The sequence below is a fragment of the Pongo pygmaeus genome, chromosome 7 (assembly GCF_028885625.2).
Source record: "Pongo pygmaeus isolate AG05252 chromosome 7, NHGRI_mPonPyg2-v2.0_pri, whole genome shotgun sequence".
Taxonomy (NCBI): domain Eukaryota; kingdom Metazoa; phylum Chordata; class Mammalia; order Primates; family Hominidae; genus Pongo; species Pongo pygmaeus.
The window spans coordinates 72490519-72517804 of record NC_072380.2 but is presented as its reverse complement, the minus strand read 5'-3'; the positions used below and the strand labels follow the sequence as shown (position 1 = coordinate 72517804).

Sequence of the window (27286 nt, the reverse complement as noted above, 5' to 3'; positions counted from 1 at the left end):
AATTTAACATAAATAATAAGAGGCAGAAACTCAAAATCAAGTTTTTTGATTCTGAATCATATTTTCTTTCCCTACTGCACCACTCAACCTCTTGAATTTGTTGTTTCTCAGATACATACTGCTATTTGTAACCAATACATTTGCTAACCAAAAAGAATGTTATCTCACTTTCCAACTAGCAATTCTAGGGATAAAAGGAACATTCTATAAGTGAAATGATTCTGACACTGCAGAAATTTAATAAAGAGAAATGTTTTTAAAAGAATACTATTTCCACTATGCTGAGTTTATCCCAAATAATAGTGTTGCAATTAGGTCATATAGATAAGTCATGTATCTTAACACACTTTAATCTGACCATTTTACTAATCCTTTCATAACTAAAAATTCCAAATAAGAACTGCAGTATTTCAGAAATATATTTCAATAAAGTTGCTTGAAGAGAAAACTTTTTCATGATAGTATACATCAAACTGGATGTAAATGTAATATATAATTATCTAATAAATTTACTGTACATGATCTCTAAGTCGTATATTATAATACAAACGGTTTGTATCAAAGTCAACGGCTGTAAGCAGAAAAATTCTCATGCAATTGACAGATTAAATTAACAAGAGCCAAAGAAATAATGTATTAACAGTAACAAAATCAAACTGCTAAATTCCCATAGACTAGGCATCAGTTAATATACACAATTAATGTTGGTTAGCCTGTTGAATTGTAAGTACGTGAAATATATACCAAAGTCAAAATTAAACATTCTTTCTAAATTCATACTTTTAATGGAAGGTAATTTGGCAGTACTTATCAAAATGCAAAATGTAAATACCAGTTGACCCAGAAATTTTACTTCTTGCACAAATGCACAAGAAGGCTAACAGCAACGTTATCTATAACGATATTCATCAAAACAGGAGTAGGTGGACATTTGCTGTTTCTGGCTACATAGCATCAGAGCACTCTTCTTTGAGCTCCCTAGCAGCTAGGGCAGGGAGACATGTGTCCTAGACTGAGCCAATCAGATACTCCTATCTAGAACTTAGAACCATGAAAAAGTGCTGCAATATCAAGGACCATCAAGAGACAATACATGGTGGCTACAGTGGAGATGAGAGAGCAGTAGAGGCCAGTGGTATGCACCCAGCATCTTCTCAAGCAGGCCGTATTGATAACAGCAATTTGGCTGTGCCTTGCCTTCCTTCATTTTGCCCATTTTCAAACTGGATTTTACTGCTTTCCTGTCTGTGAACCATCCAATATTTCCAATCGAATCTTCTGTTTACATTAACCAGAGTTGGTTTCTGTTATTTGCTACCACAGACCTCGACTAACAGAATCAGAAGCTGACAAATTGTAGTTCAGTTATCTGAGAGTTTTTAAAAAATGAGAGAGATTTATGTGGTGATATAGAAAGACACTCAAGATTTACCCTCAAATGAAAAAAATAAAGTTGTAGAACAGTAGTGATTGTATAATCCTACTGGTAGAACTGGGACACATGTACACACACACAGGCTTACAGAGGTACAGAAAATTTCTGGAAGGATACGTAAGCCACTGTTTACCATGCTTGCTTACATATGCAAAGTGTAAAGAGGAACTTTCATCAACGCTATATAAGCAGTACTTTTATTGACTTCATTCAACTACCTACATAGTGACACTGCACTTAAATAACCAGCAAAACTTCTAGTGTGACCAAATATAGCTACTTTAAATGTTGATCTAAGAAAATTACAAGAAAGCCTGCAAGTAAAATAATGCACTGTGAAACAGAAAATTTTGATTTCTTTCTCCTCCCTGTGTCTAAAAATCTCTGAAGAATACTACTCAGTAGTACTTTTTAGTAAGACTTATTCATGGCTAAGGCTGAAAGTTCACATAGTCACACTTAAGTCCAACATGATTTTTCTATTTCTCCTACAAATTCCCCAAGAAATGAAACTTTAAGCCAGAAAGGATAGGGGGAAAGGCCAAGCAAGAAAAAAAAAAAGGTTAAATGATGAATAAGGCTTATTATTGTACAAATATCTGAGTTAAGGGTAGAAATTTGTCCCACTTAGAGAATGGGGAAGGGAATAAGGCTCCTTAATGCAGATATCCAGAGGGTTAAGCAATCCCTTAAACTATGTCACACAATGGTCTTTAAGTGTGGTCCCAAGATTCCTTAGTGTTAATCATCATATCCCTTTCCCCCAGTTCTGATGAAAACCCTTTACTGCCACATTTTGTACATCACTCCTGGTATAAAGTCATTAAACCTTCTTGGCAAAATAAGTATTAGCAGCCCAGCTCAGTATTTCTCACATAATATAAAGATGGGGCAAAAGCACAAACTGATTCTACTGATTAGGTGGACAATTATTCAAATAAGTTATATCAAGTCTGTACCTATCACCTGATTTTTCATTGGTTATTTATGTTTTATTTTAAAGAGACAGAATTTTACTACACTGCCCAGGCTGGAGGGCAGTGGCTATTCACAGGCATCAGTGATCATGGTACACTGCAGCCCTGAACTCCTAGCCTCAAGCAATCCTCCTACCTCAGCCTTCCTAGTAGCTAGGACTACAGGCACATTCCACCACATCTAGTTATTGATTTTTCATTTGGAAAATGGGGTTAACAGCTACCTACTAAGATTACTGCGAGAACATATATGAATGTCACAAGACAGTACTGGCATACAGTAAGCAGGTGCTCAATAAAGGTTTACTGACAATCTGAAATCTGTTATAAGCCATTCATTCCACAGTTAGAAAGTACCCTGTCCACACACCTTTAGTGCTTCGTACATATTTTAATTACATTTTCTTGTAGTTATTGTGGCAAATTGGTCTTCCATGTAGGGTGGGATGGTCTTCATTTTTCGAACTCCAGCACAGGGACTGCCCACAATAGTATCTTTTTGTTGTTGTTGTTGTTTTGTTTTGTTTTTGAGACAGAGTCTTGCTCTGTCGCCCAGGCTGGAGTATAGTGGTGCAATCCCAGCTCACTACAACCTCTGCCTTCAAGTGATTCTCCTGCCTCAGTCTCCCAGGTAGCTGGGATTACAGGTACCCACCACCATGCCCAGCTAATTTTTGTATTTTAGTAGAGATGGAGTTTCGCCATGTTGGCCAGGCTGGTCTTGAACTCCTCATCTCAAGTGATCCACCCACCTTGGCCTCCCAAAACGCTGGGATTACAGATGTAAGCCACCACGCCTGGCCCACAGTAGTATCTTATATTTCTTTAGGAAGAAAAAAAAATCAACTGCAAATCTCTATCCTTTGCATAAACTCCATCTTCCAAGCCTTCATATGTGCCAATCAAATTCCTACTCCAGCGCAAATTAACTTACCAGTGAACAAGCTCTTTCCATTTTATGAAGAGTCCAACTGTATGTCTTCTACTCATGGTCCTGGTATGAGTCCCTCTTTCATATGTCAGTCACCTAAGTATCTGAAAGTCATTATTATATTCTCCTTTAAGTCTTCTTTTTTAGGTTAAAATGGTTCAGATACTCAACCATTCCTAAAATGTCATGAAAGTTATAGCCTTCATACCAGCGTTACTGGTCTCCTGAGCACAGGCTCCTGTTTGTAGATATTCCTTTAAAACAAGAGCTTCAGAACTGAATTGCAGTTGAGGCCTGACAGGGTAGAACCTACCTTATCCACACACTATACTTATACTAATCTAGCATCACATTTATTCTTTTGTTCGCTTTATAACTTATCTGACTCATATGAATCAAATAATGCAAAACTAAGTTTTTAGACACATGTGGATATTGAACCAGCTGACTTCCATTTTGTATTTGTATGGTTATTTTACAAGCAAATAGTGGGTTTTAACTTCATTTTTATTTAATTCAATTTTGCTAAAATTTGGCCAATCATTCTGCCTACCAAGATCATTTTGGATTCTGTCAGTTAAAATCCAAATTACATATTAGCTCTTTCAACCAAATTGGACTGTGTCCAAGTTGTTGCTAATATCAGAAGTAAAAAATCCAGGACTGCACATAGCAGCATGCTCCTTCCAGCTTGCCTACATGGCAGTCCTTTATGGATACAGTTCTTAAACTGGTTGAAAATCCACGTAGCTGGCTGAGTGCAGTGACTCATGTATGTAATCCCAGCACTTGGGGAGGCCAAGATGGACAGATTGCTTGAGCCTGGGAATTTGAGAGTAGCCTAGGCAACAAAGTGAGACCTTGTCTCTACAAAAAATACAAAAATAGCCGGCTGTGCTGGCATGCACTTGTAGTCCCATCTACTCAGGAGGCTGAGGTGGGAGGATCACTCGAGCCTGGGAAACGGAGGTTGCAGTGAGCTGAGATTGTGCCACTGCACTCCACCCTGGGCAACAGAGCAAGACTCCATCTTGGGAAAAAAAAATCCACGTAGCTATGAAACCAGTAGAATTTCTTCAACACACACCCAAGTTTATCCTGAGCAAGTATAACAAATACGTTTACATAGAGGACCAGTGACTCAATTCATCGGGCATACATTATTATTGCTTTAATTTATAACTTTTAGCTATTTATTAATTTTTGTGTCAAGTAAAGCCTTGAGCGTAAGTAATTTGGGACACATATACTTTTACTTTCCCTTTGACATAGTTAAACCTGAACTAACAATACTTTATCCAAAGAAAGAAGATAACCACTGACTAACAGATTTATTTATATCAAAGACTTCTATAGAGCTACAAAACCACCTCTTTCCAAAGGGGTTCAAAATTGATTGAAATCATTCAAGTGGTACCACAAGATACCAAGAGTGAGTGTAGAAGAAATCAAGGTAGGCTGGGCACGGTGGCTCATGCCTGTAATCCCAGCACTTTGGGAGGCCAAGGCGGGTGGATCACCTGAGGTCAGGAGTTCGAGGCCAGCCTGACCAACATGGTGAAACCGTCTCTACTAAAAATACAAAAAAATTAGTTGGGCGTGGCAGTGTGCACTTGTAATCCCAGCTACTCGGGAGGGTGTGGCAGGAGAATCGCTTGAACCCAGGAGGCAGAGGTTGCAGTGAGCCAAGATCGCGCCATTGTACTATAGCCTGGGCAACAAGAGCGAAAATCCGTCTTAAAAAAAAAAAAAAAAATCAAGGTAGAAGACGACTACTGGCCTTTCCATCTCTTCCCTGAAGACTAGTGAAAAATAGTACCTCCTTGATATTCTTCTCAATCTCAAGTGGACCATGAGGACATCTGAGATAGAAAAGAACTTTCTTTTATTGAGTCAAGGAGGACAACAGAATCAAGGAGAGCCATTTTGTGGTTAACACATGATCAGCACAGTGAACAGCTTTTTTCTATAGGCAAGACCAACCCCACTAAATTTTAGGATGCTCAACAGATAGGAAACATTATCTCTAAGGTATTACTATTAATAAAGCACTTTGCAGCTTACAAGGCACATTCACATATTATTTACTTTAAGCTCACAAAAATCCTGTGAGGTATAGATAATCCAGGCATTGCTATTGGTTTTTCCAGATGAGAAAACTAAAACTGAAGAGGTATGAACTTTACTGAGGTCACAAGTAAACAGTACAGACATCACATTAATCGAGATATGCTAATTACAAATACCAGGCTCTCAGAAAATTTTCAAGAGTGGTGTCTAAGCTAAAATAACCAGCGAGGACTGCATAGTAGTTATTTCTAAAGAAGGACAAATGCAAAAGGGTCATCCATCAATTTTAATAATGCTGGGGCAGCAGAGCAAGCATGAATACACCACTGACACTGATATATCAACTGTAAATAAATTAAGGAAACAAATGACTGACACTTAAATTTTAAAGACAGCTGTAAAGCTAGGGGAAAAAAACAAAACAAAACCCTGAGCCTTGGTGAATAACCCTATAGGGTGCACTAGGCAGGTACTATATACCTGTTTTAGAATCAGAAAATTTCAGAATTTAAATTAATTGTTCATGTGCACTAGTAAGTTAGTGGCAGGTATCTTCTCTTCAGTAATCTCTCTACTGGCCTGCAAGGAATAGGTGACCTACACATGCTTGGAAAATCTACCACATTGTTTCCTGTGCAAGACATGTGCCCGTCTAAACTCAAAAGCCCATGGCAAGTGGGCATGCTTGTGATCTACACCTTGACCTTTGTCTATATGACTGAACCAGGGTGGCACTTGATAGTAGAAATAAACCCAAATCCATCAGTGATTACAATACATATAAAAACATTAAATTCTCCTGTTAAAATACAGACTCCTAGATTGAAATTTTTAAAAATATAGAAATGGGCTACATTAAAAAATAGGCCTTTTTAAAAAAAGGTGATAAAGGGCTGGGCATGGTGGTTCATACTGTAATCCCAACACTTTGGAAGGCCGAGGTGGGAGGATCACTTGAGCCCAGGAGTTGGAGACCAGCCTGGGAAACATGGCAAGACCCATTTCTGCAGAAAATTGAAAAATCAGCCAGGCGCAGCCAGGCATGATGGCTCACATTAGTAATCCCAGCACTTTGGGAGGTTGAGGTGGGCGGATCACGTGAGGTCAGGAGTTTGAAACGAGCCTGGCCAACGTGGTGAAACCCTGTCTCTATTAAAAATACAAAAAGTAGCCAGGTGTGTTGGTGTGTGCCTGTAATCCCAGCTACTTGAGAGGCAGAGGCAGAATGGCTTGAAACCAGGAGGCAGAGGTTGCAGTGAGCCAAGACTGTGTCACTGCACTCCAGCCTGGGTGACAGAGCGAGACTCTCTCTTTCAAAAAAAAAAAAAAAAAAAAATTAGCCAGGTGTGGTGGCATGTACCTGTGACCTCAGCTACTTGGGAGGCTACGCTGGGAGGATCCCTTGAGCCCAGGAGGCAGAGGCTGCAGTGAGTCACGACAGTGCTATTGCACTCCAGCCTGGGTGACAGAGCAAGACCCTGTCTCAAAAAAAAGGTGACACAGAACCAGAATGAGTCAACTGATTACTTTGGAGAGAGATTTAGACATGCTGGTAAAGCCAAAGATGTATACACCTTCCACCCACGAATCCACTGTAAGATGTATTTCTAAAACTCTACCACCCAGCTCAAGGAGGCAGGCACAAGAATAATCTATGGAGTATCATCTTTTACAACAAAATAAACAACTTCAAAATGTCCATAAGTGAAAGAATGGAGAAAACTGCAGTATAGTCAAACAACAGAACATAACCAATTAATATCAATAAAATAGAATGAAATGTATTAATATAGATAAATCCCCAAAGTAATGAGCAAAAAAGTTTCAGAGTCAAGTGCAATGTTTACTTCCTAAACAAAGCAAATATGAATCAAATATGCAAAATTAATATCAAATACCTGAATTCAAAAAACCATACTAAGAAACAAGTGAAGGGAAACCTAATGACAAAGGAATAACTCCTCAGTAAAATGTATGGGTTATAAATACCTTACAAATTAGCCCCCCAAATTCACGCGGGGAGGGGAGAAATAATCTGACAGAAGAACAAGAAAAATCCATTGTCACAATATGAGATTTTAACATCTCTCCTCAAAGATCAAAAAAGAAGTAGACAAAAGACTATATAGAAGATATAATCCACGCTAATATCAAGTCTGATCTAAGAGACATGTATGGAAACCTGAACTCACTACATACAGAAGAATATACTTTTCAAGCACATATGGAACATGTACAAAAACCAATCAAGTACTCGGCTACAAAATTAGTCTCACACACTGAAGAATCAGTACATATAGCCTACAGTCTCTAAGTGTAATAAAGTCAGAAATCAATAATGAAAAGATTTTTTAAAAAAGAAGAAAAAGACAAAGAAAAAAAAAAAGAAACATGCTTAATGGGTCAAGAGAGAAGCCATGAGAAGAAAACAAAAACTTCAGAGTGGCCAATTGCCCAAGATCTGTTACACTGTTTTACTTGGATTCCTATAAGCCCTCTTTAAATTCTTATCATAAACCTCTTTTCTTGAGCTAGCTGGAGTGCGTTTCTGTTCCTTCACAGAACAAAATCCTACCGAGTCTTTTAAATCATTACCAGGAGCCAAGCACAGTAACTCACACCTGTAATCCCAGCACTTTCGGGGGGCTGAGGCGGGAGGATCACTTGAGGCCAGGAGTTTGACAGACCAGCCTAAGCAACATAGTGAGACCTCATCTCTTAAACAAGATAAATCATAAGTGGACTTGGATGGCCATTCACTCTAAATTAAGCAAAGCTGCCAAAAATATAGATATCTGAAATAAAAGGAATCTTTGATAAACAATCTTGATAACATAAGAAACTTGCCATAAAACAACTTGACGCAAACAAATAAAAACACCAACATAGGCTAGGAAAAAAACAATTAGAATCGAGGATAACATGCTTGTTATCCTTGTATCAGCTGGTCAAAAATAAGCAAGCTAAGTGGGGGACAGTGGGACGATCAACATATTAGAACACACAGAGGGCAAAAAAAAATTATATTTTTGCTATTATTAGGATTACTTAGACACTATAAAGCACTGGTCAGATTTGGGTGAATTTTTCAAATGCATATGGGGAAATTATAGTAACATTCAAAGAAGCAGGATAAAAAATAAAGATATAATCATTTCTTATTCAAGTCACTGTTACACATATGATATCATTTATTCATTCCCATTTTATAGATAAGGACACCAAGACTCAGAAAGATCAAATGGGTTGCCCATAGTCACATGGCTGGTAAATAGCAGAGAAAGTACTTTATCCTACTTTTATATAGGATAGTTCTGCACTATTATGCATGAATGGAGGTCCTACCTATTTAAGGGAATTGAAGGCTATGTACACTCACTGAAACTTAACAGACCAAACAGTAAGCCAACAGAAGAGGTCTGATGTGAAATTTATGGGAATCAGGAACTGTAATATAGGGAAGGGAGCATGAACTTTGGAGTCAGAAAAACCTGGGTTCAAGTTCCAGATTGGTCAGTTACTAGCTGTATACAAAAAGACTGTATGTGATAACCAGTGTCCCTTTCCTCACCTATAAAATGGTGTCTTCCTCACAGATTCAATGAGTTATGCCTCTAGAGAAAATGCCCTATAAAAGCAGTTGTATATTTACACTCGCTATACTGTATTATTTTTAAGAGGAATCAGAAGAAAAGCTTCTTTCAAGAGTCTCAACGTCAGCAGTTACTAAGTATATACATGAACATACTTCAAAAAAAAAATAATGGATACTACGATTAGGGTAAATGAGCAGGGTTGTCTTTTTGCACTGGTTAGTGCTAAACTCAGTGACCACTTCAAAGAAGTCTACACAACCTCATATCATAGACTTTGAGTATAAATGTCCTGATATGGTTTGGCTCTGTGTCCCCATGAAAATCTCATCTGGAATTGTAAACCCCACTTGCCAGGGGAGTGGCCAATCTGGTTGTTTAATAAGGAATGGCCCTTCCTCCACTGTCCCTCTCCTGCTGCCTTGTGAAGAAGGTGCCTGCTTCCCCTTTGCCTTCTGCCATGATTGTAATCTTCCTGAGGCCTCTCCAGCTATCCAGAACTGTGAGTCAATTAAACCTCTTTTGTTTATAAATTATCTAGTCTTGTGCCATATCTTTATAGCAGTGTGAAAATGGACCAATACATGTCCTTTCTGATCTTATTTTACTGTTTCTACCATTTGTTCCTTAGCCCTTGAAATTGTCTGGCTCTGTGTCTCCACCCAAATCTCACATCAAATTGTAATTTCCAATGTTGGGGGAGGAGCCTGGTGGGAGCTGATTGGGTCACAGAGGTGGAATCCCCCCCCCTTGCTGTTCTCAGTGACAGTGAGTTCTCATGAGTTCTGGTTGTTTAAAAGCGTGTAGCACTTCCCCCTTCACTCTCTCTTTCCTGGTCTGACATGGCAAGATGTGCTTGCTTCCTCTTCACCTTCTGCCATGATTTTAAGTTTCCTGAGGCCTCCCAGCCATGCTTCCTTTACAGCCTGTGGAACTGTGAGTTAATTAAACCTCTTTTTCTTCATAAATTCTCCAGTCTCAAGTAGTCCTTGTTTTTTTTTTTTTTTTTTTTTTTTCTGAGACGGAGTCTTGCACTGTCACCCACGCTGGAGTGCAATGGTGCCATCTCAGCTCACTGCAACCTCTCCCTCCCGGGTTCAAATGATGCTCTTGTCTCAGCCTCCCAAGTAGCTGGGATTACAGGCGCATGCCGCCACGCCCGGCTAATTTTTTGTATTTTAGTAGAGACGGGGTTTCACCGTGTTGCCCAGGCTGGTCTTGAACTCCTCAGCGCAGGCAATCCACCCGCCTCAGCCTCCAAAGTGCTAGGATTACAGGCATGAACCATCATGCCTGGCCTCAGGTAATTCTTTGTAGCAGTGTGAGAATGGACTAATGCTGCCCTTTATGGTAAGCGGAAAAATGCCCTCCAAAAGATATTAACATCCTAATCCCCAGAACCTGTGAATATTTTACCCTAGCATGGCAAAGAGGACTTTGCAGATTTGATTAAGATTAGACCTTGAGATAGGGAGATTAGCATGGATTATCCAGGTAAGCCCAATCTAAACACATGAATCCTTAAAAGTGGAGAACTTTTCCTAAAACAGAGAGACTTGGGATGGCCCAACAAGCATAAGAAAGATGAGACACAAGAAGGACGTGACCCACTGTTGCTGGTTGTGAAGATGGAGGAAGGGGGCCATGGGCCAAGGGATGTGGGTAGGTGGGTGGACTCTAGAAGTTGGGAAAAGCTCTCAGATGATAGCCAGGAAGGAAATGGGGTCTCAGCCCTACAGTTTCATGGAAGTATATTCTGCCAACAACTTGAATGAGCCAAGACTCTCTAGAAGGGAACCCAGTCCTGTTGAAACCTGGATTTCAGCCTAGCGACACGTTAGACTTCTGAACTATAGAACCGTAAGATAAATTCATGTTGTTTCAGTTGCTAAGTTTCTGGCAGTTTGTTATGCTAGCATAGAAAACTAATATATATATATATATGTACACACACACATATATATACATATAGACATATATATATCTTTATTCTCTCATTTACATTAAAAAAACTAAAAAATATATATATATAAGTGCCCTTAAATCCTGTTTTGAAACAAGGAGGAATAAATTAGTCAATGCATGCAGCCTACCCAGCAGAACCTACCTAGCACACATTCATTATTTACTGAAGCACTAACTCTAACTCTGTTCCAGGCACCATCCTTCCTTTAAGGAGTTGGCTACAGCATGCAGCTATCAATATTCATTTTCTCCCTTAGATTTGGCTAAAAACACAGTGACTCTCAGCTATACCTGAAAATGAGAATACTTTAAAGTGAGAACTGGGAGAAACCTAAAGTTACATTATGGGTATGAAAAGTAAAAACTCAGAAGATATGGGGAAGGAAAGAGCAAAGGGGAATGGAGCCAGACCACCCTGTAATCAAGAGAATGGCCCATGGGGTCAGACACCCCAGATCTTTGTTCTAGCACTGTATTCATTCGTTTTCACACTGCTATAAAGATACTACCCGAGACTGGGTAATTTATAAAGGAAAGAGGCTTAATTGACTCACCGTTCTGCATGGCTGGGGAGGCCTCAGAAAACTTATAATCATGGCAGAAGGGGAAGCAGGCACATATTACATGGTGGCAGGAGAAAAACAGAGTATGAATGAGGAACTGTCAAACACCTATAAAACCATCAGATCTCATGAGCACTCACTATCACCAGATCAGCATGGGGGAAACCACCTCTATGATCCAATCACCTCCCACCGGATCCCTCCCTCAACACGTGGGGACTACAGAAATTAAAATTTGAGATGAGATTTGAGTGGGACACAGAGCCAAACCATATCAACCATCTACTACGATAATTTGCCCCAAATGACAAAACTCAGTTTCTTCATCTGTAAAACAGTAATCTCATATATCTGTTGAAGAATTAACAGATAATAAGCTTTTGATATGGTGTAGGAACTATAAAAAGTGTGGAGAATTACTCATGAGAATCTGCTATACAGACCACAATGCGAAAAGCTAGGAGAATTCCATACAAATTCAGTCTGGCTACACCTTAGGGATTAAATAAAATCCTCCAAAGCAGAAAATTTGACAACAGAAAAAGAAGAATCAATTTTAGAAAAATAAGCAAAAAAGGCCCATGGCTGACCAGCAGTGGAATGTTACAGTACTACCATCAATACAAACAATACTTTTTAAAAATACTGATGTCTGGGACTCCCTGGAGAGTGACTAAAACAGCATTTCCATGGATGAGAACCAAATATTAATAGTTTGAGTTAAGAAACACTACAGAAATTAAAAAGGGGCTACTATCTGTGCATTACAGGAGAGAGAATCTAGAACCTTTTTGCCAGGGATCTCTTACTTACAAGTGAAGAGTAACAGCTAAAACTAGAGTATTATAAAACTTGCAAATAATCAAGGCTAATGAAATCTAATGGGACAGTTTCTTGCAGAAAATGTAAAGTTAGGAGAGGGACAAGAGAGGTCTGCATATGGCTGCATCTTTTGTAGCAAAGGACACAGCCTCATAGACTGAAGATGAGCAGAGAATAACAAATGAAGTAAGCACAGCTGGGCCAGAAGGAAAGAGAAAAACAGCTGAGATGGCAAAATTAGGGTCTGCTCAAATAAAACATCAAACTGACTGGCTACTGCAAGAGGAGGAGAGCTGAACAGTTAAAATGAAGGAGGGGTGCAGTTGGGGAGATAAAAGAGAAACTTTCATGCTGGACAGGAATGGCATGGGACAGAAAGGACAGAACATCAATTAAGAAGATGAGGAGGGAGAGTCACCAGAGGAGTTTAAGAAAGGTAAAAAGGAATGAGAACAACAGGGACAACAGCCTCTGTGATTCACTATAAAGTCTCAGGCATAGTATAAATATTAGGGGTAGGAAGTAGTAAATAAACTGGGTTAGAAAACAGACAGAAAAGAGCTAGTCAAAAATCCTGAAAGACTACCAATAACATACATAAAGCAAAAATTTGGAGGCCGAGGCGGGCAGATCACGAGGTCAGGAGATCGAGACCATCCTGGCTAACATGGTGAAACCCCATCTCTACTGAAAACACAAAAAATTAGCTGGGCATGGTCACGGGCGCGGTCACGGGCGCCTGCAGTCCCAGCTACTCGGGAGGCTGAGGCAGGAGAACGGTGTGAACCCGGGAGGCGGAGCTTGCAGTGAGCCGAGATCGCACACTGCACTCCAGCCTGGGTGACAAAGCGAGACTTGTCTCAAAAAAAAAAAAAAAAGAATTTAAGGATAACAAAAGTGTATCATCTAAATTGTAGATGATGTTAAAAGATATGTTTCAGCTCTCATTTGATAAATGAAACAGCTAAGCACATCTAAAAATGGGCAACACTAAATAATATAGTTTAGGAATCCATAAGTGATACAACTAGGAAGAAAAGCAGGGGAGGATTAATATAAAATTCAGGCTAGTGGAAAACTGGTTGAGAAAGAGACGTATGTAAGAATGTGGAGTCCTTGGCCGGGCGCGGTGGCTCATGCCTGTAATCCCAGCACTTTGGGAGGCCGAGGCGGGCAGATCACGAGGTCAGGAGATCAAGACCATCCTGGCTAACACGGTGAAAGCCTGTCTTTACTAAAAATACAAAAAATTAGCCAGGCGTGGTGGTGGGCACCTATAGTCCCAGCTACTCGGGAGGCTGAGGCAGGAGAATGGCGTGAACCCAGGAGGAGGAGGTTGCAGTGAGCTGAGATTGTGCCACTGCACTCCAGCCTGGGTGACAGCGAGACTGTCTCAAGGAAAAAAAAAAAAGAATGTGGAGTCCTTTTGCATGAGTGTTTATCATTATTCTTTAAAACTATTAAACTGTGTATATATATTATATATATTCTTTTATATGCATGCTACATCTCATAATAAAAAAGCTTTAATAGAATTTTTCTACCTCTGAACTTCCCAGTTTGTTTTTTGAAGGTAACTCTAACAAATCTGCTTATACAATAAAATAAAATGACTAGTATTTCTGGCCGCAGGTTTTGCAACATTCAGCTCCACCTCAAATCTAGTCAATCAGAATCTCTAGGGGTTGGGCTGCTGAATTTTTGTTTTTAAACAAACACTCCAGTGATTCACAAGAATCTAAAGAAACTCAAATTTGAGTCTCCCACAGGAAGAGGTCTTCCTTCTGCTTTTCTCTAGAGCTATTGAGAATGTAATGCCCTTCCTTCCCCAATCCTTCCCCAAATCCTCTACAACTTTGCTCCTTACCTCCCCTTCTCTTGTATTTAACCTTTCAACCTCAAATCTCTCCTATCTCAAAATACAATCACACACTCATATTTATTCTTCAATAAAATAATCCATGCATAGTTCTACTTGTAACTTCCCAATAACTCTTTTTGTAAAACCACCAATACTATGTGTGATATTGTTTAAATTTTTTTTTAAAAAGAAAGTAGGAGGACCCTACAATATAAAAAGCCCCATTTCACCAACACCAACTCTTTCAGTGTAATCAATATAAGCATATAATTCTACTCTCCTCCCCAGAAGTAACAGTTAAGTGTGTAGTCTTGGGACTTTTTCTATTTACACATATATAGAAATCCACAGTTTTTTAACATAAATGAAAATACACCTTAGTTCTCCCCCTCACTGACGTCTGAATCGAACACTGTGGCAAAGCACTAATGTCTTCCTACCATTTCAACCAATAGTCTCTGACCTCTACGCACATGACACTGGTAACCACTCCCTCTCTGGGATCTGCCTTCTCTGCAGATTCTATGACACCGTACTGCCCAGGTCTCTTGCTCTTTTGACTATTCCTTGTTAGTCTACTATGCTGATAACTTTCCCCATGTGCCCCATGAACACTAGTATTTCCCACCATTACATCCAAGCTTTCCTCTGTCAATTCATTCAATGAACAATCACCACCTACTTCATTCCAGGAGGACAACTTTGTCAGATCCCCATTTGTCAATGGTTTTGCATGTGAACCAATGCTCCAAATCACTTGCATCAAAGAAACAAATTCTGCCTTGCCACGGTGGCTCACACCTGTAATCCCAGCACTTAAGGAGGCCGAAGTGAGTGGACCACCTGAGGTCAGGAGTTCGAGACCCAGTCAGACCAACATGGAGAAACTCCATCTCTATTAAAATACAAAAATCAGCTGGGTGTGGGGGCGGACGCCTGTAATCCCAGCTACTGGGGAGGCCGAGGCAGGAGAATCGCTTGAACCTAAGAGGTGGAGGTTGCAGTGAACCCAGATCACGCCACTGCACTCCAGCCTGGGTGACAAGAGCAAAACTCCGTCTCAAAAACAAAACAAAAAACAAATGTTTGCAATTTTAGCATGATACATAATTTCACTTTGCAACTAATTTGAACTATATTATGATCAGCAAGCCTCTATGCCAATCAGGAGGATGGGAATTAGAAGTAAGCTTGAGTAGTTAATTTTTTAAAGTGATAACTTATTAATAATTATTTTCATGTCATGAGAATTTTTCTTCCCTACATAACCTTGTAATTTCAAAACTCAGAAAATGAACTCTCAGGTAATAGGGACTCCATTTTATGTTATTAGCTCCCAAATCTCTATCCCAGATTACTCTCTCCTGAGCCAGAAATAAACTTTCAACTACATACCAGACATTCCCCCATGCCCACTCTGGCGGTGCCTACTCATCATTCTAATTTCAGCTCAAACATCACCTAGTGCCTCCCCTCAAGGATCCATCCACTTATCTATTAAATAAATCTGACACTCAATGGTGTACCCTCGCATCTAAGACAAAGGCAAAGACCTTCCTAACTAAAAAGATAATTTAAAATGCAAGTGGGGCTGAGAGCTGTGGCTTGTGCTTGTAATCTGGCACTTTGGGAGGCTGAAGTGGGAGGATGGCTTAAGCCCAGGAGTTTGAGACCAGCCTGAGCAACACAGTGAGAGCCCATCCTTACAAAAATTTAAAAATTAGCCAGGCATGGTGGCATGTGCCTGTGTTCCCAGCTACTTGGAAGACTCAGGTGGGAGGATTGCTTAGGCCCAGGAGACTGAAGCTGTAGTGAGTGAGCCGTGATAGTGCCACCGCACTCCTGCCTGGGCAACAGAGATCATGTCTCAATAGATAAATAAATAATATAAAGTAAAATAAAATAAAATGGAAGCGGTGGGGACATACATAAGAGTGAAAAATAAACAAAAAATAAAATGTAAGTGGGACTGGGACTGAAGAGAAGGGAAACAGAATGAGGGAAGAGAGGAGGGGACCAGTGTAAAATGCAACAGGGAGTGGAAGGATTTGTTAAAATCTCAAAAGAATGGATAAAAAGGAGTTGGCCAGGTGACAAAAATTTTTGACATAACTTTTTTTGATAGGGAAGAACAAGAAGGAGTGCTTCAGATATTAGCAGAAATAACACAACCAAATTTGTGCCTTTGTTTACCTTGCTGAGAGTTGAGCAGCAGGGAGGGTTAGTGATAAGGTTAAAATGGTAGGCAGATGCTAGAATTTCAGAAGCAAAAATTACTACAGGTTTGTAGTTTTTCTCTCCATGCTTGATGATTAACTGCTTATTAAATAAATAACTGCTTATTAAAAACCACTTTCCACTTTACATCTAGATTTAAATGACACATTTTACTAAATGATTCAGAAACAAGACAGGAACAAGGAAAAAATTTAAAGCTACATTTTAACTGCATTTAGTCTTACAGTAAGAAAACAGCTCAACAGTATCATCATGATCATGTAAAAGTTTTTAAAACCTCTTCTATTAAAGAGGGAATTCTGAAAAGGAAAAATGTGCATTGTTCCTTTCCTTTGAGAAATCAAAGTACTTTCACATTTATCCTCATTTTATCTCACATACTGAGAGAAGGTTATAGGTTAGGGAAACAGGGAAACAGAAAAATTAGGTGATTTCCTTCATTCTAAGATGCATGTTTTTGACCCTGACTTTTTAAAAAATCAAAGTGGACCTCACATTACTGATTTTAAAGTCATCTTTTCTAGGGGAGGGCCACACTCAGTGTATCTTACAACTATGGGTACACTCTGAATTAAAGAAATATGGTAAAGGATTTTGCCCAAATTAGTAAGCAAGAAGGTGGCAGAACTGGGCAACAACAACAACAACAACAACGACACCACCTCTGTTAAGCTATTAATACATACAAACAGGAATATAGTAGCCTGTTTGGCTCCCCTCTTATTAATTAAATATACAGGGCCTACCTTTTACTAGGCTCTTCCTGAAAGAAACACAGAGCCATACAAAACATCTTTTCTGCCTTCCAGAAGTATATAATAGGTGCCTACATAATAGAGATGCCTATACAAGTATCTATACAACAGAAAATCTGGGATCAATATCAGAAGAATGACACAAAGTGAGAAACATAAATTCAGAAAAGGAGTAGTCACTTTCAGCCAGGACACTATGAAAATCTTCACACAATAAGAGCTTAATATATGTTGACTGTGAAGGCATTATGGAAAACTCAGATAAGACTTTGAAGGACTGATGGATTTTCCACAGGGAGAGACTGTGCCAGAAAGCACTCTAAGAATAGAGAGTAGCAGGGCCCAGGAAAAAACACCGACATCAGTCACTGGGTCTCAATGGCAGAAGCAAGGTGGAGAATAGTGGGAAAGAAGGCTGGAAATGTAGATAGGGGCTAAAATATAGAGTTCATTGAAGGTCAAACTAAAAATTGTGAGCAAACAGGAGTAGCCTTTTGACATTCATGCTTCAGGATGATTAAACTGACAGTAAACTACACTGGCTGAACTGGAGTGGGGAGAAGTACTGCTGCAGACAATACAGTGTCAAGAATTCCGTTCCTGAACTAGGTCCTATGAGCAGCAATGACAAGAAAGAAGTGTCTTCCCTTTGAACTGCGTGGGGACTGCTTTTGGATAAGAGCAAATTCCAAGAGAACAGAGCATTAACTTGTTAGGATTTGTAGCCCCACTACTCCATGCACAATACTTTATTTATCCACAGTAAAGCCTCAAATAAAAAACTGAAAAAAGGCAACCAGCAAAGTCTGATTTGAATCTTCACCACTAATGAGATAGCCAAATGGCCACAGTCACAAGCTTCTATTTCTCAAACCCACTCATATCACAGTTAATGTGGCATTCCTCTCCAATCCTGTTTTTACAGCCTAAATGAAATTTTGCCAGAAGGCTTTAGAATTCTCCTTCCTTCTTCCAAATACACCACAGCATTTTTCTTTTAAAGTTTATAAATCCAATTTACACACACACACACACACACACACACATCAGAAAACCTTGCTGAAAACTCATGTATCCAGCAGAAAGTTTTTCTTTCAGGCAGCAATAAATACTTTTTTTTTTTTTTTTTTTTTTTTTGGTGGAGACGCAATCTCTCTGTGTCGCCCAGCCTGGAGCGCAGTGGCACGATCTCCGCTCCCTGCAAACTTCACCTTCCGGGCTCAAGTGATCCTCCTGCCTCAGCCTCCTAAGTGGCTGGGATTACAGGCGCCTGCCACCACGCCCGGCTAACTTTTGTACTTTTAGTAGAGACGGGGTTTCACCACGTTGGCCAAGCAGGTCTCGAACTCCTGACCTCAGGTGATCCCCCATCTCGGCCTCCGAAAGTGCTGGGATTACAGGTGTGAGCCACCGCGTCCGGCCAACATACTTCTTTAGTTACTTATAGAACCTGCCACATCATTAGTTCAACTACGAACTGCTGCTTACATTACCAAAGTTGTGCAAAGGGTCCAAAGTTGTGCAAGAGTAACCACTGAAATCAGACTCTGGTATATTAATAGTTGCAACAGCTAAACAATCTTTATGTTTATTATTAGATTCAAAGTAATGCCAAATCACAGGTATTAAAAATATCTACGAAGAGTCTGTTTACTTTTCTGTGAAATATACTAGGACGTCATTTTAAGTGATAACTGAATTTCTTTCTGCTTCAAATGGACATGAGCTCACCTGAAAATTAGCAGTTGTGACACCGAACTTGACATATCTAAAACATCAGCGTCCCCAACATACACATACCTAAGTACACACCCAGAGCACTGAACGACTTTACATTACTATTAAATAACCCCAGTTCACACGTGGCAAAAGTCCACAGAACTCGTTCATGCTTTCCTAACCCCGAAAGGGATTCTCCAGTCGTCAAGTAATGAGATGTGACTTACTCTGACTTGAGAGTTGAAGGTGTTAAAAAAAAGCATATAATACATATATATATATAAAATACATATTTTAAAGGTTTCCTTTTCTTCTTCTCGGCTGCCTGTCCCAAGCCAAAAAGCGCCTTGCCCAGGCCTTGACAGATGCGTGCAGGTGGAGAAAGGTTGGACTGGTCAGGAACTAAGACTCGGGCCCCAACACCTTCTGCTCTCCTAGGCTTCCCTCCTCCTTTTTCCTGGGGCCGCTAAGAGACCTAACGCAAGGGGCCCTGGGGGTGGGGTGCAGTCATGTGAGTTGGGCCCCTGCGGCCCTGCTCTAGGCCTCCCCTCCTGTCACACACTTCCTGAATCGGGCGTCGCAAACGGCTGCCGCGGCCCTCAGCTGCAAGACTGGCCGGGTCGGGGGCTGCAGACCGGGCCTGGCCAGGCCGCGGCCGCTCGCAGTGCCCACGTCACCAGCTCCAGCACTGCGGAAATGGAGCGGCGCGGCCAGGAGGGAGGCGCCGGGTGGAGTCCGCGTCCCCGCCACTGCCAGACGCCGTTTGCCCCTCAGCCCGGGTCCGGAGGCCGCCGACACCCGCCCGGCCGCGCCCGGGGCCCTCACCTGTGTCGCCGATTATGATGTACTTGAAGAGATAGGCGTACGCCATGGCCGCGGCCGCTCAGTGCCAGGGCACACGGCTCCTCCTCCCGCTACTGCTCCTCCTCCGCGCCCCTAACCCCGGTGCCAGTCAGCCACGAAAAGCCAGGCGCCGCCCGCCGCCGCCGCTGCTGCTGTCAGCCGCCGGGAGTGAGGGGCTGTGAGGAAGCCGGACGAACTGACACCCGCAGAGCCGAAGGAGACAGCGCCCGACCGAGCCCAGCCGAACAATAACAGCCGCCGCGGCGCCTCCGCCCCGCCTCCGCGCTGACCCGGAAGTTCTGCTGCCGCCGGCGCCGCCGGCGGAAAGGGGAGGAGCCCCGCACGCTGGCTCCGCCCCGCCCCGCCCCGCCCCGCCCCGCCCCGCCCCGAGCCTGCCTTGCCCAGTCCGCCCTGTCCTCCAGCAGGGCGAGGCCCGACTCCGGTCGTTCTGCCACGTTTGAGCGGGCGAGCCTGGCGGCCGGGAGACGCCGGGGAACGGGGCTGGTGGGGTGCAGAGGCGCGGTTCCATCGCCTTCCGCCCTGCGGTGGGGGCTCGGGGCAAGTAGGGGGACGGCAGAGGCGGTGTTCGGTGCAGGGCCGCGCCCTGGGCTCCTGAAAATGTGTGTGAAAATGTGGGAGGCACAAGGCGAGGGAGTGGGGGTGGTCTGGTATTTCTGTGTTTGGCATCGGGGCTTGAAGGTGAAAATGGCAGTATTTATAAATTGGAAACCGTAAATCTGGGACTGCAAAGTAAATCATGGTATGCGCGCACAGTGGAGTACTACGTTGCTCTCACCTGAGGTCAGGAGTTCGAGACCAGCCTGGCCAACATGGCGAAACCGCGTCTCTACTAAAAATACAACTATTAGCCGGGCGTGGTGATGCTCGCCTGTAATCCCAGCTACTCGGGAGGCTGAGGCAGGAGAATCACTAGAACCCGGGAAATGGAGGTTGTAGTGAGCCGAGATTGCACCACGGCACTCCAGACTGGGCGACAGAGCGAGACTCCGTCTCAAAATAATAATAGTAAATAAAAATAAATAAAGCCTCTGGACCTATCCTGGTTCTGAGGGCTGCTCTAAGAAAAAAAAAAGAGCCTGACTTAGGTTAAGCAAAACTGAGACGATCTGTTTATGTGTGTGTATATAACATGCACCATATGTAATATATGAATTGTATATAATTTTTATGTGTAACAAATAGTGGGAAAACATTTACATACCCATGTATGCATAATCAATCTGAAAGGAAAGGTAACTGGTATTAAGAGAAAGGAGGGAATGGGATTGGGGGGAAAATGTACTTTTCCCTGAATTTTTTTGTGCAGTTTGACATTTTTTGCATTGTTCATGAGTTACCTGTTAAGAAATACTGTTAAAGGAAAAAACAAAATGACTGTGCATTCAAATAATAGTTATTGAATACTATGTTTCATGTACTGCCAGGCACAGCAACTGGAGGCCCTGTATGTTCTATGTTCTGTTTTTCTACTTTTCTTTTTTAATCATCCAGCCCAAAATGTCACCACTCTGTTCAAAAAGAGCACAGGTTATGGAAGAGGAGGTGGAGAATAGAGTGTCAGGAAAGGTTACTTAGAGATTATGATTTCTGAGCCAGGAATATGAATTATGTATAGAGTTTGTCGAAAGAACAACAGTTTGGGGAAGGGAACCAAAGTTTATGGACAAGGAACAGAATGTGCAAAATTCCTGGATCTGTTCAGGGAATTTGAAGTCGCATAAGGAAGCTAATTGACTAACTCATATCCTCGTAACCCATAACCTCATATGGAAGGAGAATCATTGCTGAGGAAAAGCAATTGAGATTTAGTGGCCCTGGTTCCTGTTGCCTAATACTCTTCTCTTTGGGGCCTCTCATTATATAATTAGTACTGACATCATCATGCTGGGTAGATGTGGAGGGTTGCTACATGCTTTGGATGGCCTTGCCAAATATGAACTCACAAGGTTTTTCTGGAATATTTGGAGGGGATTTTACTAAAGGGTCAGGGATGGCACGGAAGAATTTGACATGAAAATTTGACATGAAAAGCTACCTGGAATCGCAAAATTTGGTTCATTCACCTTTAGTTTGAGGAAGGGGAGGTCCCTGCCCAAGGCCTTCAGGTTTCAGATGTCATTTTGTCCCTCCCACTTGAGTGCTTTCACCCAAGTCTTCCTGGGTGATAGAGAAACTCAAGTCTTCACTCTCACAAGATAGAGGGATGTGGCCTTCCTTCACCAGCACAGCCTCAACAGGACGACTCTATCAGGATGTTACACAAATGCCTGGCATCCTAGGGATCAGGAGTATTCCTGCATTGTTAGAGGAGGAGAGTACCTGGAGAGGTCTCTTATGCCAGGTTATGCAGGGCCTTATATGTTATGTCACCATGCATTTAGAACTTTACTCAGTAGACAAGGGAAATTGTGACAGGAAACAGGGTCAGAACTGGGTATGTAATAAAAATCATAGAAATGGATATAAAGCTATAGAGGCAATGTGTTATGAGGAAAATAACTTAGGAAACCTGGCTTCTGGTCTTGGCTCTACGTGTAACTGATCGGATGAATGTGAGGAATCGTTTGGCCTCTTAAAGCTTCAGAGCACAGGTTGCAATGGCTTGTGCCTGCGGTCCCAGCTACTTGGGAGGCTGAAGAGGGAGGATAGCTTGAGCCAAGGAGTTTGAGGTGGCAGTGAGCTAGGATGGTGCGACTGCACTCCAGCTTGGGCTATAGATTGAGACCTTGTGTCTTAATAAATAAAATAATTATTAAAATAAAAATAATTTTTAAAAAAATTATGAGTGATTCAGTGCACTTGTCTATAAAGTAAAGGAGTTAAGTGTTTCTTAAAAGGGCTATTCCAAGCATGACGTCTTTCAATTTTATGCTTAGCCAGCCTCCAAATCTAAAGCCATCTGTAAAGAAGGTAGTAATCCTCTTGTGAAAATGGAGGGGCCATAGATGTCAAATGCATATTGTTCTAATTGATTGATTGATTGGGAGGAGGTCTTGCTCTGTCATCTAGGCTGGAGTACAGTGACCCAGTCATGGCTTACTGCTGTCTTGACCTCCTGGGCTCAGGTGATTGTCCTGCTTCAGCCTCCTGAGTAGCTGGGATCACAGGCACATGCCACCACGCCCAGATCATTTATTATTATTATTATTATTATTATTTGGAGAGATGGAGACTCCCTATGTTACCCAGGCTGGTCTTGAACTACTGGCCTCAAGCAATTCTCCCACCTTGAAGGACAGGATTTTCAAGTTCTTCTCTGGGCTTCAGTTTCCTTATTTGGAATATGTGGATAATAACTGCTTAACAAAGTCCATTTAGGATCAGATAAGACAATGTATGTGAAAATACCATGTAAATTATGAAAAATGTATACCTAATACATAAAACTCTTTGTGCTGCATAATTTTTAGAAATTACCTTGAGGGGCTGAGTGCGGTGGCTCATGCATGTAATTCCAACACTTTGGGAGGCAAAGGCTGGAGGGTCCCTTGAGCCTTGGAGTTCAAGAAGATCGGCATGGGTTACATGGTGAGATCCTGTCTCTACAGAAAATTAAAAAGAAAAAAAAGAAATTAACTTGAGGAAGTAAAGGTCTAATCACTATATAAATTCATGGTTTAAAATTAGCTTTGTTCCTGCCTCTATTTTATGTCTCTACCTTTTTTCTTATGTATGATTCATAATATTTTGTTATATTTTCTATAAACCTATAATCTCCTTTAAATCTCTGAAAAAATACAGGGTATAAATAAAAATCACATAAACCTCATTTAAAACATTTTCTTTAGCCCATAAAAATCCAAACATATTTTTCAAGAAAAGTTCCCCAGACAAAATAACAGAAATAAACCTCTCTTCCAGTAAATATAGTATACTTCCTGGAATTTTCCATTCAGTTTGATTTTCGGCTATTTTCAGTCTCTTAGAATGTGTTGTGATAACTCTGTCTCTCAGCCTTACATCATATATGGTCTGAAGGTCATAACTGAAATTTCAAGATTGTAACACTACATTCTTCCAGTGTCTCCTAATCAAGTTCTCCATGACATTTTCGAGTGCAATACTATATTAGAAGTTTGCATTTGCTTCTCCCAACCAAACTTCCATGTTTATATTTTCTTTGGTTTTAATTACTCTCAGGCTTTGGGAAGAGGGATAGGGTGGAGTGGAATGGGAGAAGGTGGTTGGGAATACTGTAATCTTGAGGTTTTTGCCTTGGTTTCCATGGTTCCTTAGCCAATCCTTCTGAAATGGTATGCAAAACTGATAATGATGTATATATTTGCACATGTACACTTTTATGGGAGAGATTCTTCCATGACCCAGAAATAATTAAGAACAATTGTGAAATGCTTTCCTTCAGCCATCTCCAAATACCATAACAGAACTGATTTTCCAGCAAATACTTAAACTCAGTACCAGTTTTTTTGTTTGTTTGTTTTTTAGAAAAAGTCTCGCGCTGTCACCCAGGCTAGAGTGCAGTGGCGCGATTTCAGCTCACTGCAACCTCCACCTCCTGAGTTCAAGCGATTCTCGTGCCTCAGCCTCCAAGTAGCTGGGACTGTAGGTGCATACCACCATACCCGACTAATTTTTGTATTTTTAGTAGAGATGGGGTTTTGCCATGTTGACCAGGCTGGTCTCAAACTCCTGGCCTCAAGTGATCCACCTGCCTTGGCCTCCCAAAGTGCTGGGATTACAGGCATGAACCACCACACCCGAACTCAGTACCGGTTTTGGAAGAAGAAATAATTAGATTCAAATCCTGACTTTACCACTCAACATCAGTTGAGTGATCTTGGGTAGATTACTAAATGCTCTAAGCCTTAGTTTCCCCTCTGAGATGACATATATAAAATGTCTAGCACTATGTCAAGCACACAGAGAACACTTCCTAAACATTGAGGTTGTTTCCCCCTTCCTTTCCTCTCCTCCTTGTCCTCCTCCACCTTCAACCTGTTAATCAGAACTGTAGCTGCAAAGGAAATATATCTCTCCCTCTACCCCAACTCACACAACTGGCAATAACAAAAAACAAAAAACCACAGGAGGCTGGGCTCAGTGGCTCATGCCTGTAATCCCAGCACTTTGGGAGGCCGAGACCGGTGGATCACCTGAGGTCAGGAGTTCGAGACCAGCCTGGCCAACATGGTGAAACCCCGTCTCTACTAAAAATACAAGAATTAGCTGGGCACAGTGGCACGCACCTATAGTCCCAGCTACTCGGGAGGCTGAGGCAGAAGAATCATCTGAACTCGGGGGGGCAGTTGCAGTGAGCCGAGATTGTGCCACTGCACTCCAGCCTGGGCAACAGAATGGGACTCAGTCTCTAAAAACAAACAAACAAAAAAACCATAGGAGTTAAATGAGCCCAACAAGGACTCTGCCTTAAAGGAGATTAGAGTCGTCTCGTGCTAAGTCATAAATAGCTTTGGCCTGATGAAGGCTACAGGAGAGGAGCTCTATTATTTTAGAGAGTACAATTTTTGGGGGGGAATGAGGGTAGGTTTTGCAGAGGGAGAGTCTTTTAAGCTGGGTCTTCAAGGGCATTATCTTTTATAGCTATTGTCTTACCCTAGTCATTCCAGGTGCTTCAACAACCCTCCTTATTGTACTTTGTTTTTCTCATCTACTTGATATGCCATTTCTAGTCTAGTTGGATAACATTCTTAGTAATATTTCTTGTTTTGCTTTTCCGCTCATGACCTATTTCTGGTTAGCTTATTATTATCCAAATATTCATTGTTTCTGGTTCAATAATCTGGTTCCATGTTGAAGCCGGAAGTGACTGTTTTCTCTTTTGCATTCCGTTCTGCTCATCCTTCAGAAAGCTACTTGAAGAGTCAAAAATTAGTGACAGCAAATTCACATCCTCAGGCAAAGTGTGTGTAGGTGGGAGAAAAAAGTTTCTTTTATATGTAGGCTATTCTTTATACCAATGGACTGATCATTAGTAACAGAAAGGACTGATATAAGTGTATGGAACAGAAACAATGAATATTGGGATAACAATAAGCTAATTTTATAAAATACTGCATTAAAAATATAACTATATGGTCAGGCATGCTGGCTCACACCTGTAACCCCAGCACTTTGGGAGGCTGAGGTGAGAGAATCACTTAAGTCCAGGAATTCAAGACCAGCCTGGGCAAAATAGTGAGACCTTGTCTGCATTAAAAAAATTTATTTTTTCTGGAGATGAGGTTTCTGTTGCTTGGGCTGAAGTGCAGTGGTGCAATCATGCTCACTGCAACCTCAGCCTCCTGGGCTCCAGTGATCCTCCCACCTCAGCCTCCTAAGTACGTGGGACAATAGGCACATACCACCGCACCTGGCTAACTTTAAAAATATTATTTCTGTAGCTGGGCATGGTGGCTCATGCCTGGTATAGCAGCACTTTGGGAGGCCGAGGCGGGTGGATCACTTGAGATCAGGAGTTCAAGACCAGCCTAGCCAACATGGTGAAACCGCATCTCTACTAAAAATACAAAACTTAGCTGTGTGTGGTGGCATGTGCCTGTAATCCCAGCTACTTGGGAGGCTGAGGCAGGAGAATCGCTTGAAGCGGGAGATAGAGGTTGCAGTGAGTCGAGATGGCGCCACTGCACTCCAGCCTTGGTGACAGGGCAAGGCTGTGTCTCAAAAATAATAATTATTATTATTTGTAGAGATGGGGTTTTGCTATGTTGCTCAGGCTAGTCTCAAACTCCTGAACTCAAGTGATCCTCCCACCTTGGCCTCCCAAAGTGCTGGGATTACAGATGTAAGCCACTCTGTCTGGCCTTAAAAATTGTTTTTAACTATTAAAAAAAATTACTATATAAGCTGGGCACAGTGGCTCATACCTGCATTCCCAGCTGCTAGGGAGGCTAAGGTGGGAGGATCCGTTGAGCCCAGGAGTTTGAGGCTGCAGTAAGTGATGATTGTGCCACTGCACTCCCACTGCACTCCAGCCTGGGCAACAGGGTGAGACCCTATCTTTAAAAAAAAAAACCACTATATAATATATATTGAATTAATAATTAATATAGAACTTAAAAGTGAATTAAAAACAAGAATAATACTCTTTAATTAATTATTTTTTCTAAGTCCTAGAGATTTGCTTAGTGCATTAAACAGAGACAATGGTCAGGAGAAAGGCTCCATTTTGGATTCCAGAAAGTCTGAATTACAGTCTCTTCCTTGCCACTAACTAGCTGTCCTTGAGAAAGTCCTCTTCAAACTTTCATCATCTGTTCAAAAGAGATAATAATTCTGGTTACTTACATAATAGCATTTCTAGCGATAGACGTGAAGACACTCTGAAAAGTACATTATTGCTAGGAGAGAATATATATACCAAGTTGCAGGTGGATTATTTTCTACAAATGTATCCAAGTATATTAAGAGAACAATTCCTACACAACCAGGTAACGTCAGTAGTATTTTATCATCTGCATTGTTGAATTCTTTTTTTTTTTGTCAGTGGAGACCAGATCTTGCAATGGTTTCAA

The 27286-nt window shown here is 41.3% G+C and overlaps 1 protein-coding gene and 1 long non-coding RNA gene across 8 annotated transcripts in view; one reads left to right on the top strand and one right to left on the bottom strand.

Annotated features, from left to right (window-relative positions):
* The window catches only part of RAB2A (RAB2A, member RAS oncogene family), a 102804-nt gene extending 82692 nt beyond the window's left edge, over positions 1-20112 (bottom strand). Inside the window, exon 1 of the mRNA XM_054499519.2 lies at positions 19755-20112. Within this exon, the coding sequence (XP_054355494.1) occupies positions 19755-19800 (46 nt within the window). The 5' untranslated portion in view covers positions 19801-20112. The remainder of the gene's footprint in view (positions 1-19754) is intronic.
* Positions 20113-20136: 24 nt separating this feature from the next.
* LOC129011224 (uncharacterized) overlaps positions 20137-27286 on the top strand; it is a 45436-nt gene continuing 38286 nt past the window's right edge. For all 7 annotated transcript variants that reach the window (XR_010127210.1, XR_008493276.2, XR_010127209.1 and 4 more), the window contains exons 1-2: positions 20137-20392; positions 23204-23321. This is a non-coding gene — a long non-coding RNA (uncharacterized LOC129011224). The remainder of the gene's footprint in view (positions 20393-23203; positions 23322-27286) is intronic.